The 13501-nt window shown below is 21.7% G+C and overlaps 1 protein-coding gene across 1 annotated transcript in view; it reads left to right on the top strand.

Moving 5' to 3' along the window:
• Cubn (Cubilin) overlaps positions 1-13497 on the top strand; it is a gene marked incomplete at its 3' end in the record, with an annotated part of 40959 nt that extends 27462 nt beyond the window's left edge. The window contains exons 36-53 of the mRNA XM_011501944.1: positions 273-497; positions 560-645; positions 894-1123; positions 1196-1396; positions 2505-2634; positions 2713-3049; positions 3487-3678; positions 4604-4766; positions 4863-5043; positions 7721-7957; positions 8027-8186; positions 8288-8502; positions 8582-8662; positions 8749-8813; positions 10554-10800; positions 12298-12466; positions 12538-12779; positions 13447-13497. Of these exons, the coding sequence (XP_011500246.1) occupies positions 273-497; positions 560-645; positions 894-1123; positions 1196-1396; positions 2505-2634; positions 2713-3049; positions 3487-3678; positions 4604-4766; positions 4863-5043; positions 7721-7957; positions 8027-8186; positions 8288-8502; positions 8582-8662; positions 8749-8813; positions 10554-10800; positions 12298-12466; positions 12538-12779; positions 13447-13497 (3212 nt within the window). The remainder of the gene's footprint in view (positions 1-272; positions 498-559; positions 646-893; positions 1124-1195; positions 1397-2504; positions 2635-2712; positions 3050-3486; positions 3679-4603; positions 4767-4862; positions 5044-7720; positions 7958-8026; positions 8187-8287; positions 8503-8581; positions 8663-8748; positions 8814-10553; positions 10801-12297; positions 12467-12537; positions 12780-13446) is intronic.
• Between the last annotated feature and the right edge of the window lie 4 nt (positions 13498-13501).

Raw genomic sequence — 13501 nt, 5'->3', positions numbered from 1 at the left:
AATGATCTTCATCGCATTACTATTATCATCATCAATAGTATTATTGTTATTATAGTTGATGTTGTTTAAACATTGATAACAAAACTTTAATTCAAATGAAAATATAAACATTTTATAATATATTCATATTTAATTGAAAAAATGGGCGTCAGATTTTATAATTCGAAATTAAAATAATTTAAAATTTTCATTATATATTTAACTTTTATAATTCTTTAAAAATTTTGAGATTATGAAATAATTTTAAATAAATAAAATTTAAAATGCCTTAGCCTGTGGTCAAAAACTAAATAATTGGGAAGGTACGCTCACAAGTCCACGTCTTGCGATATTTAATGAAAGTGCATTTTATTGTAAATGGATTATACAGCAACCTGAAACATTTGAATCGATACAAAAAATTGATTTGACATTAGCTATCACAATTTCGGGTACTATAAACAAAGGAAAAGGATCGGTATCTTGTTGGAACTATCTCGGTTATATTTTCATAAAAGGTATCCAAATGAAATATAATAAAATATAGAAATATAATATTATATTGATTATAATATTTTAGGAGATGAACCGGTGGCAAAAATTTGTGGGAATTTTACAAAAAATTCCATTACAATAGCAAGTCCATTTAGATCATATTCTATTGAGGTGAACTCAATTATTATGTATTATATGAAATATTATTCATTTTAATATAAGTTTATTTATTCTGATCAATTTCCTGTTTCATATGAATTTTGCTCTTTACTAGCTTATAATCAGTTGAATATATATATATATATATATATATATATATATATATTATATATATTTTTTTTAGCTACTTACATTGGTATTTATAATAATTTAAATGAATTATATGATTAATGTATAATGAAATTTATCTATTTTTTAAGGCTGTAAATGCCACTCATATGGCAAAAGTAAATTTTATAATGAAGTATAAATGGTATCAATGTGGTGGTATTCTGAATGGACCTTCTCACATAATTCAAGCACCTATAAATATGTCCCATCCAGTTTACTGTGCATGGAAAATTAAATATCCAAATATTGATGACTCGATATTAATAAATTTTACCAAAATGAACCTTAGTTCGTGTGATAAATCTTACATACAGATTAAGTAAATACTTTTTATACATATGTATTTGTGTTAAATTTATCTGTAACTATACTTTTTAATAATCATCTATAGAGGTAGAACTTATCGTTCGCCACATTTAGGAAAATTTTGTGGTAATGAAATACCCCAGAATATTGTCAGCCCGGCAAATGAATTTATGATGGAATATTATTCTAATGAAAATTTTGCAAACTTTGAAATTCATTTGGAACCAGCTAAATACGCTTGCGGAGGAATAATAAAAGGAAAAGAAACAGAAATAATGTCTCCTGGGTAAAAATCATTTCATTTTTTGTACTTTTTTTTTACTTTTTTTTGTTCTTTATCAATATGAGATTATCATTTATTTATATGAAGGGTTTCAAGAATAAAAATTATTTATAACGAACAGTTTATTTACTAAAAAATCTCAGTTTGACAGAATTAAGACAAAGAAATCTTGAATTATAAATTTTTTGAGGTAGTTGAATTTCTGAATTAAGAAGAAAAGTTTTAATCTGTAATTTATCAGCAAATCTAAAAACTTGTAAATCAAAATTCTATTCAGTCAAAATAAAATAACTATTAGTATTATCGTTATTTACATAAATATCAATATTGCTTTAATATTATTTTTAATTAAATCCTGTTTTCGTTTTTATTATTTATTTTATGAAATTTTTATAGTCCAATTTTCCATCTATTTAATATATGAAAATAATTCTAAATCAATCGTTGAAAATATTTTATAACAACTTCAATCTGATGTAATTTTATTTTTATGTATGTTTATTTTTATTTAAAATTGTGCTTTGTATTCTTAAAAGTAATTTCTTTGTAATATTGAGATAACATTGATATTAAAAATATTTTGAGTATTTTCCCTTAATATTGTCACCTACAATCGACAAGAAGAATTGTCTCTGTATGAAATAACAATAGATGAACTATTTCTCAAAGTTTAATTTCTCAATCTTATCTTTTTCGATAAAGATACAGTTGTATAAAAAGGGAGAGATTATAGTAACTGTTATAAATCTTTTTAATAAGCTTATTTCGTATTTTACTAGTTAATAAATATGTAATAAAATTAATTTCATAATTTGTTTACGTTATTATTATTAAAGATACTTTTATTTAAAAATAAACGAATCTTATTCTGAAATATGAATAAATCTGAAGTATTACTGAAACTGTTTAGAAATTAATTTATCACTTTAAAATTATAGCACAATAATTTAAAGATTGTTTATGATGTATAATAAATTTTTTTTTTGGAAAATATATAATTTTTTTTTTTGAAAGCAGTCATAAAAAATATATATAAAATAAAATAAAATAGCGTACATTATAAGATATATTAACACTATAATTACAAATATTATATCAATTTATTATCTAGATTTCCGCAAGGCTATTCAAACAATACCGAATGCATCTGGGAAATAGTAGCAAATGTTGGATATCATATAGGAATTAAATTTATTGAAAGATTTAATCTCGAAACAAGTACGAATTGTAAAAATGATTTTGTTGAAGTATGTTTAAATTATTTGAGAAAATTGTAATATATTTGATTGAATAATTAAATTAATTTATATACTATTTAGATTGATGAATGGTCCGAAGAGCTTCAAAATAAAACTAATCATTGGAAAAACTTAGGAAGAATTTGTGGACGCTCTCCACCAGAAAAGCCGTTCAATACTTCAACGAATAAAATGAAGATTAAATTTGTTTCTAATGATAGAATCGAAGGTGAAGGATTTAAAGCTGTTTGGTATCAAAACTGTGGAGGAGTTTATGAGGCAACGCAGATATTGAAGTACATTCAATCACCAAATTTCCTGTATTCGCTTTATCCATCGAATATAATATGTAACTACACCCTTATAGCTCCAAATGATCAAGAAATAATTGTTGACTTTACGGATTTTTATCTAGAAGGCAAAATACATTTTTTTCTTTAATCTTATTGTAGAAATATTATTAACATTATCGATAACTTTTAAAAATTGATGCTTAGTGATAATATTTAAATTAATACATTGCTTCAAGGAAACGTAACTAAGCCATTTTATATTTTAATTTAATCCGATACAATTCAATTATATATATAATGCAATAAGAATATTTTTATAATAGTGCCCGAATGTTTAATAAAACTCATTCATTTGCATAAAGATATTATAAGTAAATAGAATTACAAAATATATTCAAAATTAGATAAAAAAAAATATATATATGTATATACTTTTAATAAGAAAAATATTGTAATAGAAAATTTGTTAAAATTTAACATATAGTATTTAAACAATTGTAATTTTGTTAATATATCATTGATATAATGTCGGAATAATTAAGATTATTAAATGTTACTTTAGGAAACAGTATTACATGTCCGTATGATAATTTAACGATTTTTTTCTATACCGGAGATTGGATGCGCAATCAAAATACTTGGTGTGGTAATAATTCCCCAGGCAAGAAAATGTCAAAAGGAAGAATGGAGATAATATTCAGAACAGATAATTCAATAAATCGTTTAGGGTTTAAATTTAAATATTCAGTAAATGGTAAATATTCAATCATTACCTATAATCAGTTATAAAATTTTTTTTTATTTCTAAGCGACCGAAAATATTCATGAAAATTAAAGAATTTAATACTTCTCAATATTTCAGGAACTTGTTACATCAATTTTTAATAAATTTTAATTTTGTATTAAAAGTTTGTTTATAGTTAAGAAATATATATTTTATAAACCTTATATTAATTAAAGAAAATTAACACTCGAAATTACAATACATACGAATAAAAAAAAAGAATCTGCAGTATTTCATTTTTTAATTAATTGTTCTTCTTATTTTAAATATAATTATTTTAAGTAATTTTTTAAATAAATTTGAATTGTTTTTTTAACAGTTTCAATTAATTTTAATAATTTAAAAAATTTGATATTTTTAAATTAATGTACTGCATTTCATTAACAAGCAAGCAGCTATATATATGTTACTTTTAATTTTAATATTCAAAACTTTGAAATATATTCTATACTATCGTTATTATTTTTTCATGTGCAATTATTTCTCATTTCAAATTGTAGCTTTTGGAAATTTCAATATGTAATCATTAAATATTTATAAATCATAAAAATCTAGATAATAAATGTAATAAAATATCATCAAAGTATGTATTTAATTTAATTTATTAAATCATTTAATTCAAAGTAAGTGCGAAGTAAGTGCAAAGTAGTATCTTTAAAGTAGAATCATTAAATATCTATAAGTATCTATAAATAAGTAAAATCTATAAATTTTCCATTTCGCATAATTTATTATATTTAATGAAATTTATATAAAAAAAAAAATCAAAGTGTTCTACTATTGCATTGCATATTTAAATTGTAATAATATATATATATATATATATATATATATATATATAATAATTAATATATTCAAACTTGTTTGTTTTGAAAAATTAAAATATTATTTTTAGATTGCGGAGGTCTTATAACTAATCCAAGAATAATAAATCCTCACATGGTCAACGATCCAGGATCATATGAATATATGAACTGTATTTGGGTTATAAAAGCTCCTCCGATAAAGAGCATACTTTTACGCTTTGAGAAACTGAAAATTTTACAGCCTTTGGGAAGGTATGACAACTTAAATTTATTTAAAATTTTTATATCAAATTGTACCAAAATAATAAAATCTTATGTTATAAATCTTATGTTATAATACTTTTTAAGTTGCATCTCTAGTTTTGTACGTATATACGAAGGAAATTCTACGCAAAATAATAAATTAAAGGCAACATTTTGTGGAGATATGAGTAAAAATTTACCAGTTTTACAATCAGATGGAAATATTATGACTATTTTTTTTCATACCAGCTCATACGGTGAAAATGATCATTTTTTGAAAGCTGCAGTAAGTAATGCGATAAATTAAATAAATTTAATTACTTATAATTAATACATTATATTATATTTAATGTACAGAGTTACAAACATAATCTGTAATTAAATATTAATTCAGTATTAATATTTTATATTATGTTTTAATTTTTAATCTTTTTTTATACTTGATATGGAAATTGAATTTAAAAATATATTTTTTAATTCTATGTACTTAGAATTTAAAAAGTATAAAATTAACAAATTAAGCAATCTATACTTTTTCCAAATCAATTAATAAATAAGTTTCATAATTTTGTTGATATAAGTGTTTAAACATATTAAAACTACTTTTATTTCGTATCTAAAAGTTTAAATTATTCTTATATTTAATGAATTATAATACTTACTGGAATACTAAACAGATTTATTATTATAAAATAAGATAAAACAAATTTACTTCATTTTGGTAATATATTCTCAATACTTCTCATTGTACTCTATGAAAAAAGATATTATCAGATAATCAAGTCGAGATGCACCATTGGATTAACCAGCAAGTGTAACTATATATAGGGGAGTAATATAACTAATTTGTCAACAAAATTCTATCTATGTTTAAAATAGAATAATTTTCATAGATTTAAATGTTAGAAAGATACCCTTTTACAACTGCTTATTGACTTTATCACATTGACTTTACTAACGGTGAAAGAGTAAATTTTAGGAATTTCAAAAATGTATGCCTGGCAATGTTCACAACTTGCAAGAGCCTTTACTTCAATTCACATTGCAGTTTAATCACAACACATACATACGACCATAGCGTTGATGTTCATTTCAGAATTTTCATTATATGTTCAATTAATAATATATATATATATATATATATAATTAATCTCTGATACTTATTACAGATGATAGCGTAGTTAAAACTACCCCCATTTTCTTTGCCAAAAGACGCTATTTAAAAGAAACAAAAAATTGGATTAAATCTTCATGTATAAATATGCTATTGAGAAATAGCAATCTAACATATTTACCTTATATTTTTCTTCTACCAAAACATATACTAAATATGTTTAATTCTTATTTTCTTCTACCAAAATATTTAGACTGTTCTATCGATAGATCATTGAAACGTAAGTCTTATCTGTTAATATTGATGATTTAATTGGAATGTGTTTAATGATTTGCTTTAAAATAACATTAAGTAGAATCAGATTTTATATTCTGCTTATGTCCAAAATTCGAATGCATTATAGTTGTAATGACTGAATTTCAATAATAAAAATATGAAGTCGGGTTATTACATTAAAACAAACTATATTATATCCACAAATGACATTAAAATTAATAATTGCTGTAATTACAATAATTAAAACCAAAATTTACACTTAGATCAGATAAAATATCATACGTTTATGAATTAAAATATTTGATTTTACAATATTATATTACACCTGAAAACTTTTGGGTGTAAAATATTATCATGAGCGCAATACGTTTCAGCTTCAGCATTTTTATAGTTGTAAGGATATATTCAGCAGTTAACCACAGATTTGATTTACGGTAGGATAGCACATCATTATCCCTTCTGAATAGTAAAAAAAGTATACCAAGGAGTGATTCAACATCAGCATTTTCCGAAATGTGTACTTTCAAAAACAGAGATATCTAGAAAATAAGATATATTAAAAAGTATATTAGGGAATCAAAGTGTACATTTTTGAGGAAAAAGATTTCTTATCAAGTATATATTGTAGACAAAATATATATTAAAAAATGTGTTAAAAATTGGAAAAATAGATAAGAGGTATTTGAAACAAGCATTCAAAAGCAAATAGTCGTCACATAATCATCAATATGATTTCGAATTAGTTACAACTTATAAAGTCGATTATATTTTTCTCACGAGTTCTTTTGAAAATACCTATATAATTTTATAATATATAATTAAGTTTTATAAGGCTTAACGTTATTGTTTTAACGGCAGTTACGCTTACTTCTCATAGTCATTGAAACTACTATAGCAGCTTATTCAAAACTGTGATTTATTTATAACTATTTATTTATTTAAAAAAGATATGAAAAGATGCACTGATAATATTTATTTGACAAATTTTAATTTCGCCTTAAGATTTTTCTCCTAATTTCTTAAAACTTGTGTAATTTATTACAAAATGATCTTTAAGATAAGGTTGGATTGTATCAAAGGCCTCAGTTTTCTATTTTCCTTTTTTTCTTCCTTCTTTTCTTTTTTGACATTTGGCATCTTATTCTGTATAATTATATCTATTTGTTATCTAATTGTCTATGGCAATTATTCATGAGATAAAGAGAAAAATTAATGCATATCAGAACTGTATATTATTAAAACAATTTTATAATACAAAACAATACAATTTTACTAAATGAATTATATGTATGTTTATATTAAAATATAATAATTATCTGTAAAATAATTACTAAATGAAACTCATATATATATATATATATATATATATATATATATATTATAATATCATAATAATGTAATATCATTTAATATAATATTATAATATCAATAAGTTTGTATATAATAAATATGTATATAGTATAAATGTATAATGGATTAATAATAAAAAATGATGCTTTTTAAAATGTCTAACTTTTATATTCTTTTTTATAAAAGTTTCTTTTTTATTAATCATTTTATTTTTCCCTTATAGATTTTATTCGTAAATGGTCCTGAAGAAGGTTGTGGTGGAAATATAAATGTCAGTAGTGTAACCCAATTTAGAACTCAATTATCTAATACTTATGATCCTTTTCAAGATTGTCAATGGTTAATTTTTTCACCACAAGGTTATAATATTCAATTTACAATTAATCAATTAGATTTAAAGAATTCCAAATTTAATGAAACTCAAGAAAATCAGATTACTTGTAATAGTGATTATATGGAGGTAAATATAAAAATAAAGATTTTGACAATTAATTTTATTTACTTCTAACAAAAATATTATTATTAATAGGTTCGAGATGGTGGACCATATGCAGAGTTGATCGGAATATATTGTGGAAATAAAGCTCCACCGCCAATATTAACATCTTCTAATTTATTATGGATTAGATTTGTTTCTGATGGTATTAATCAAGGACAAGGAGTTAAAGGATTATTTCAAATTATTACGTGTAATAATTTTATCTTTTTAAGGATAATTTTCTTATTAAAATCAATGTTAATAATATTCACATTATAAAATTTCTTAATATTGTATTTATTAAATCCGCAGCTCCTTGTGGAATATCAGATTTATCTCTTGGCAATGATACTCGAATTCTTACATCTCCTAATTATCCAGATGATTACACATCGGATATAATTTGTAGATGGGTAATACGTGCAAGCAGCGGAAGATTCAAAAGAATAAGGATTGTTTTTAAAGATTTTTATTTAAAAGATTCAAAGTTATGTGAAAAAGAATATTTACAAATAGCTGATATGGATGTGAGTGTATTAATTCGCTAAAAAGTAGTATCTGTTATATAAATATTTAGTAATATTTCAATAATATTTTATATAATAGAATCGAGAAATAATAAGTGAAGGTTTTGGAGAACAATTGATTATTGGAGGAACAAAAACGCATCATCATAATATTATTGTTGTAAGTGATTTCCACTATTTTGATAGTAGAAAGGTAGGAGAATAATTTATTACATAAATTCTAATTAATATTATTTAAATTTATAGGCCAGTCGAAATCCTCAATCTTACTACAAATATTGCGGTTCAAATATACCTCATGATTATTACAGGTAATTATAAAAAAGATTATAAAAATTTATAAAGTCTTATAATATTCGACTACTAATTTAACATATTTATATTCTGTAAAATAACTGCAGTAACATATAAAACAATATATTATAATAACAATGTAATATAACAATATTATACACAATATATAACAATATAATATAATAATCATATATAACAATATGTTTAATTATTTAAAAATTACACGTTAAAATTTATAATATGTTCACAATACATCTTTTTACGGCCTAATGAAATATAATAGTATTTAATACAAACAAAATGCACAACAATTACATAATTTTGTGTCAACTATAACACCTAAATTTCAATAAAATTTGTTTAAATAAAGTTGATCATTTTTTAATTAGAAGACATGATAAAAATATAAAATTATTTTATTCTTTTATACCAAAAATTAAATTTCTGTCAATATATTACTTTTTATTAATATATACAATAATTTTATTGTATTTTAATCATTGTAGTATTGAACTTGTATTCTATATGTCAGAAATAGGTAATTATTAAAAAAAATCCAAGTAGTAAGCTAATAATTTTATATTAAAAATTATTTATTTATTGGAGCGTTGTTGTTATATAATGCAATAATAAACTTGTCATTAAATTATAAAAATAAATATCTAAATTAATAATTTCATTATTGATGAGAAGTATAATTTTTAATAAATATTTAATGATTTAAATATAACAATTATTTGAATATTTTACTAAATTTTCATAAGTAATTATGTACACTAAGATATATATGTATAAAAAAACAGATTGAAGGTATTTTTTGTAATTATGATTATAATAAGAGATAAAAAAATAATAAAAATTTGAAAATGTGGAGGATTTGTAATGACTTAAAATAAAAATAAATCATTTACATTCAAAGCTTCACTAGTGACTATTTGACTACAGGTGAATATCATTGAATTGCAATTAAATAAAAATTTTCAGAAAAGTATTTGCTGAAAGCATCATATAATGATCATTAATGCACAGCTGTTTATGTTACTCAATTGATCTAAGAATAATGGAAGAATTGTTATTTAAAATAAGTAGCAGTTTTTGATACCGTTAACATACAACATAACTTACATAAAGTAGGATTTTATATCATTAACTTTTTAATAAGTATAAATATTTAGGTTATTCATAAATCTAATAATTTGTCATACTTAATGTAATTTTAGAATTTAAATAATCAATATAATAGCAATTTTAAGTACAGGACATAAAAGTAATAAATTAGATGTGCTATGTAAATAACGATAAAATTGCTTTTTTATATTTAATTATTTAATTAATTAATTAAATGTCCAATAATAATCAATATTATGCTATATTTTATATATTGAATATATTCTTAGTCGGTATGTACATTTTTTATATTTACGGATTTTATTGTTATAGTATATTTTAACTATTTAATGTGAACTACTATATTTACATGATAAATTACAGTAGCTAACTAAATTTATCTGTAATACATAATAGAACTACAAAATAGAATACTAGTCAAATAAATGCATATTGAGTGAGATATGTTATATATTGAAAAAAAGATCAATGTACTTAATTCATTTCGCATTTATATTAACATTGCCAATGAACGCTCATGTCCAATTTTTATTCAAAAATCTTTTGTAACAAATAAGTTTTAGCGACCATTATTATATTCCTTAATAGTAATAATTATAAAGATTTTATTATTTTCTTTTCACATATAGTAATTATAGAGATGTAGAAATAACTTACAAAGCATTGTTTGAAAAAGGAAAAAGGCAACGATTCAAATTTGAATATGGTAGAGCTTCTTGTTCACATAACTACACAGAACTTCAAGGTAGAATTATTCATGAAGATATTACCGATTGCTGGGTTACAATTCAAGTTCCTGTCAATTATACTATCAACTTATATTTTAATCATTTCTTTCTACCTGGTACTCCTGATTGCTCTGAAGGAAACATGCAGGTAATTAGATTATATTTAAAAACATTGTAAGCTCATATTATTCCTAAGTTTAAAATATAAAATATGATTTGTTTATTACACAATTTAAGTATTATTATATTAATATTAATATATAATAATATTTTATAAGAATACAAAATTTTTAATACTTACTTTATGTTTAATCAATATTTAAAATATTCATTATTTTAATAAGATAAAGTTGATATTCATTTTTTCCATGTCGTAAAACATGATTTCAGCTTAAGTTCTGAAAAAATATGCTCAAGATTTTTTATAGACCATATATTATTTTTAATTAATTAAAATTAATGTGATATAACTTTATTAGTGTTTCAGAATACAAGAGCTTTTGTGTTAATTAAATTTTTTTTTTACTTTTAAATTTTTCTGTACATATGAAAAAATTTAGAAAATTTACTATAACTCTTGCAATATCTGATTGCAATAGCCCATATGTAAAAAATTAATGAAAATCATCAGAATTCTGAGATTAGTAATATAGTAAATAAATTGCTTTGAAATATGATGATATGAGATAAAGATTTCACAATAGACTTTTAATAATTATATATATATAAATTACTTTTGAATGAACAATTATAAGAGTGAACTAGAATAAAATATAAATATTAGAATGTGTCGAAGCATTTTTGTGATTTAAAAAAAGTCGATAAAATTGGTTCGTTATTTTAAAACGATAGTGAATAATTCCTTGAATGTGTATAATATTATTTTAATTTTGGTTTCTTCAAATTTATTTAAAATTATTATAACGAATTTTTATATCTATAACAAAAGCTCAATAATATTTTTTATTTAAAAAATTAGCGTTATTATTAATAATTGTAGCCTTATTTACACATAGATCATAATGTTATTTACACTTGTGTGTATATTTATTTATTTACTTTCATGTAGGGATTCAGATAGGCAGTTCATAGCATTTTATGTTTTCAATTTTACGTTAATAGATAAATTAGGATATGTCCAGTAATCGAAAACAAAGTATGGATGAATGAAGTTTTATCTACAAATAAATATTTATTAGACCATTTAAATTATTATATAAAACTAGTTACGTTACAAATGTTTATATAATTGTTTTATTATAATTGTTTTGTTCTTCTCTGTAAGAATGAAAACGATCTATCTAGGACTTCAATTAGGGCAATCTTTCCGTACTGCAACAAATGTTTTTTTTCATAACGAATATATTAGTTCTATTGTATTCAATTTGTTTAATCTAATATATTACTTATTATATTTCCGTTCAATGGATGTCCAATTTCAAATTTTTTATTATTAATAAAGAAATTAACAATATATTTATAAAATTCCAAATTTACTTTAAAATACTATCAAAAATATCCAATATATCAATTTTTATAAATTAATATACTTCCCTATAGACTATTAATTAAAAAAATTAAAGAAAGCTTTAAAACAAAATTTAAATAAATATTATAACATGTAATAACTAATAAAATATTAAAGATACGAGAAGGATTATTCAATGGGCATATAATTCAAACTATATGTAATTACGAAACTCCTAATCCAGTATTTAGTCAATCAAATCGTATTAGCTTTCATGCATTTTCTAATAAAGAAATGAATTATCGCAACAATGTATATGATATAACATATACATCAACAAAGAATGGTACGTTATTGTTTTTTTTTTATTTTTAATAAATTTCATTCATTGAGTAATTATCTACATACAACAAACAGGTAGAGGATGCGGTGGAAAAATATATAATTATGGTGGCGTATTTACATCACCACTTTATCCAAGTCCTTATCGAAATAAATCTAGTTGTAAATGGGATATCAATGTACCACGAGGAATGAAAGTTTTACTCCATTTTGATATTTTTGATATTGGAACACATGCAATGTGCTTTACAGACTATTTGACTTTGTCAGAAATTCGGTCAAATGAAGAAGAAGTAATCACTACTTATTGTGGAGGAGTAAGTTAAAATATTAAATCACTTTGATAAAATCAAAACTTTACAAATACATAAAACGTATTTGATTGAAATAACTTTTCGATATTATTCAACAATTTCACCGGGAACTTTTATTAAATTTTTAATAACCAACCCGAATATATTAATATATAAAGTACAAAATTAAAATTATTAAAAATAAATTAATATTATTAAATTTATTAAAAAAAAAAAATCTTTTGTCTACTCAATTCTATGTAATTTAATATTTTAAGATATTACTTTTTACTCTTTAATATTTTTTAACTCTTATAAATATAATTAAATATATAATATTTTAACGTAGCAAATATATAATAAGTAGCCATTAATTTTACTTTTACTTATTAATTTATCAATTATAAAAATATGTTTTCAAATTTTCAATTCTTCTATTAATGATATGCCAATATAATTATCATTGATTTTAAAGAAATTTAACAATTATAAGATTAAAGCTATTATTTTAGTAGTTATTATGTTTTTTTTTTTTAATATTTCACATTTGTACAGTAGAAATAATCAATAGAAAATCTGTTAATATAAGAAAATTAAAAATTTGTGTTGTCAAATTTATGATCACATATATTCACTAAAAAAAATTAAATTATATAAAATATATTATATAAAATGTGTATTAATATTTCAGGATATACCGGCTGATTTTACTTCGCAAAGTGATCAAGTATTCATTACCTATACGA

This window comes from Ceratosolen solmsi, unplaced genomic scaffold (assembly GCF_000503995.2).
Source record: "Ceratosolen solmsi marchali unplaced genomic scaffold, CerSol_1.0 scaffold23, whole genome shotgun sequence".
In the NCBI taxonomy this organism is placed as follows: Eukaryota; Metazoa; Arthropoda; class Insecta; order Hymenoptera; family Agaonidae; genus Ceratosolen; species Ceratosolen solmsi.
Note: the sequence above shows the minus strand (reverse complement) of the source record. Positions and strands in the feature narration are given on the sequence as shown.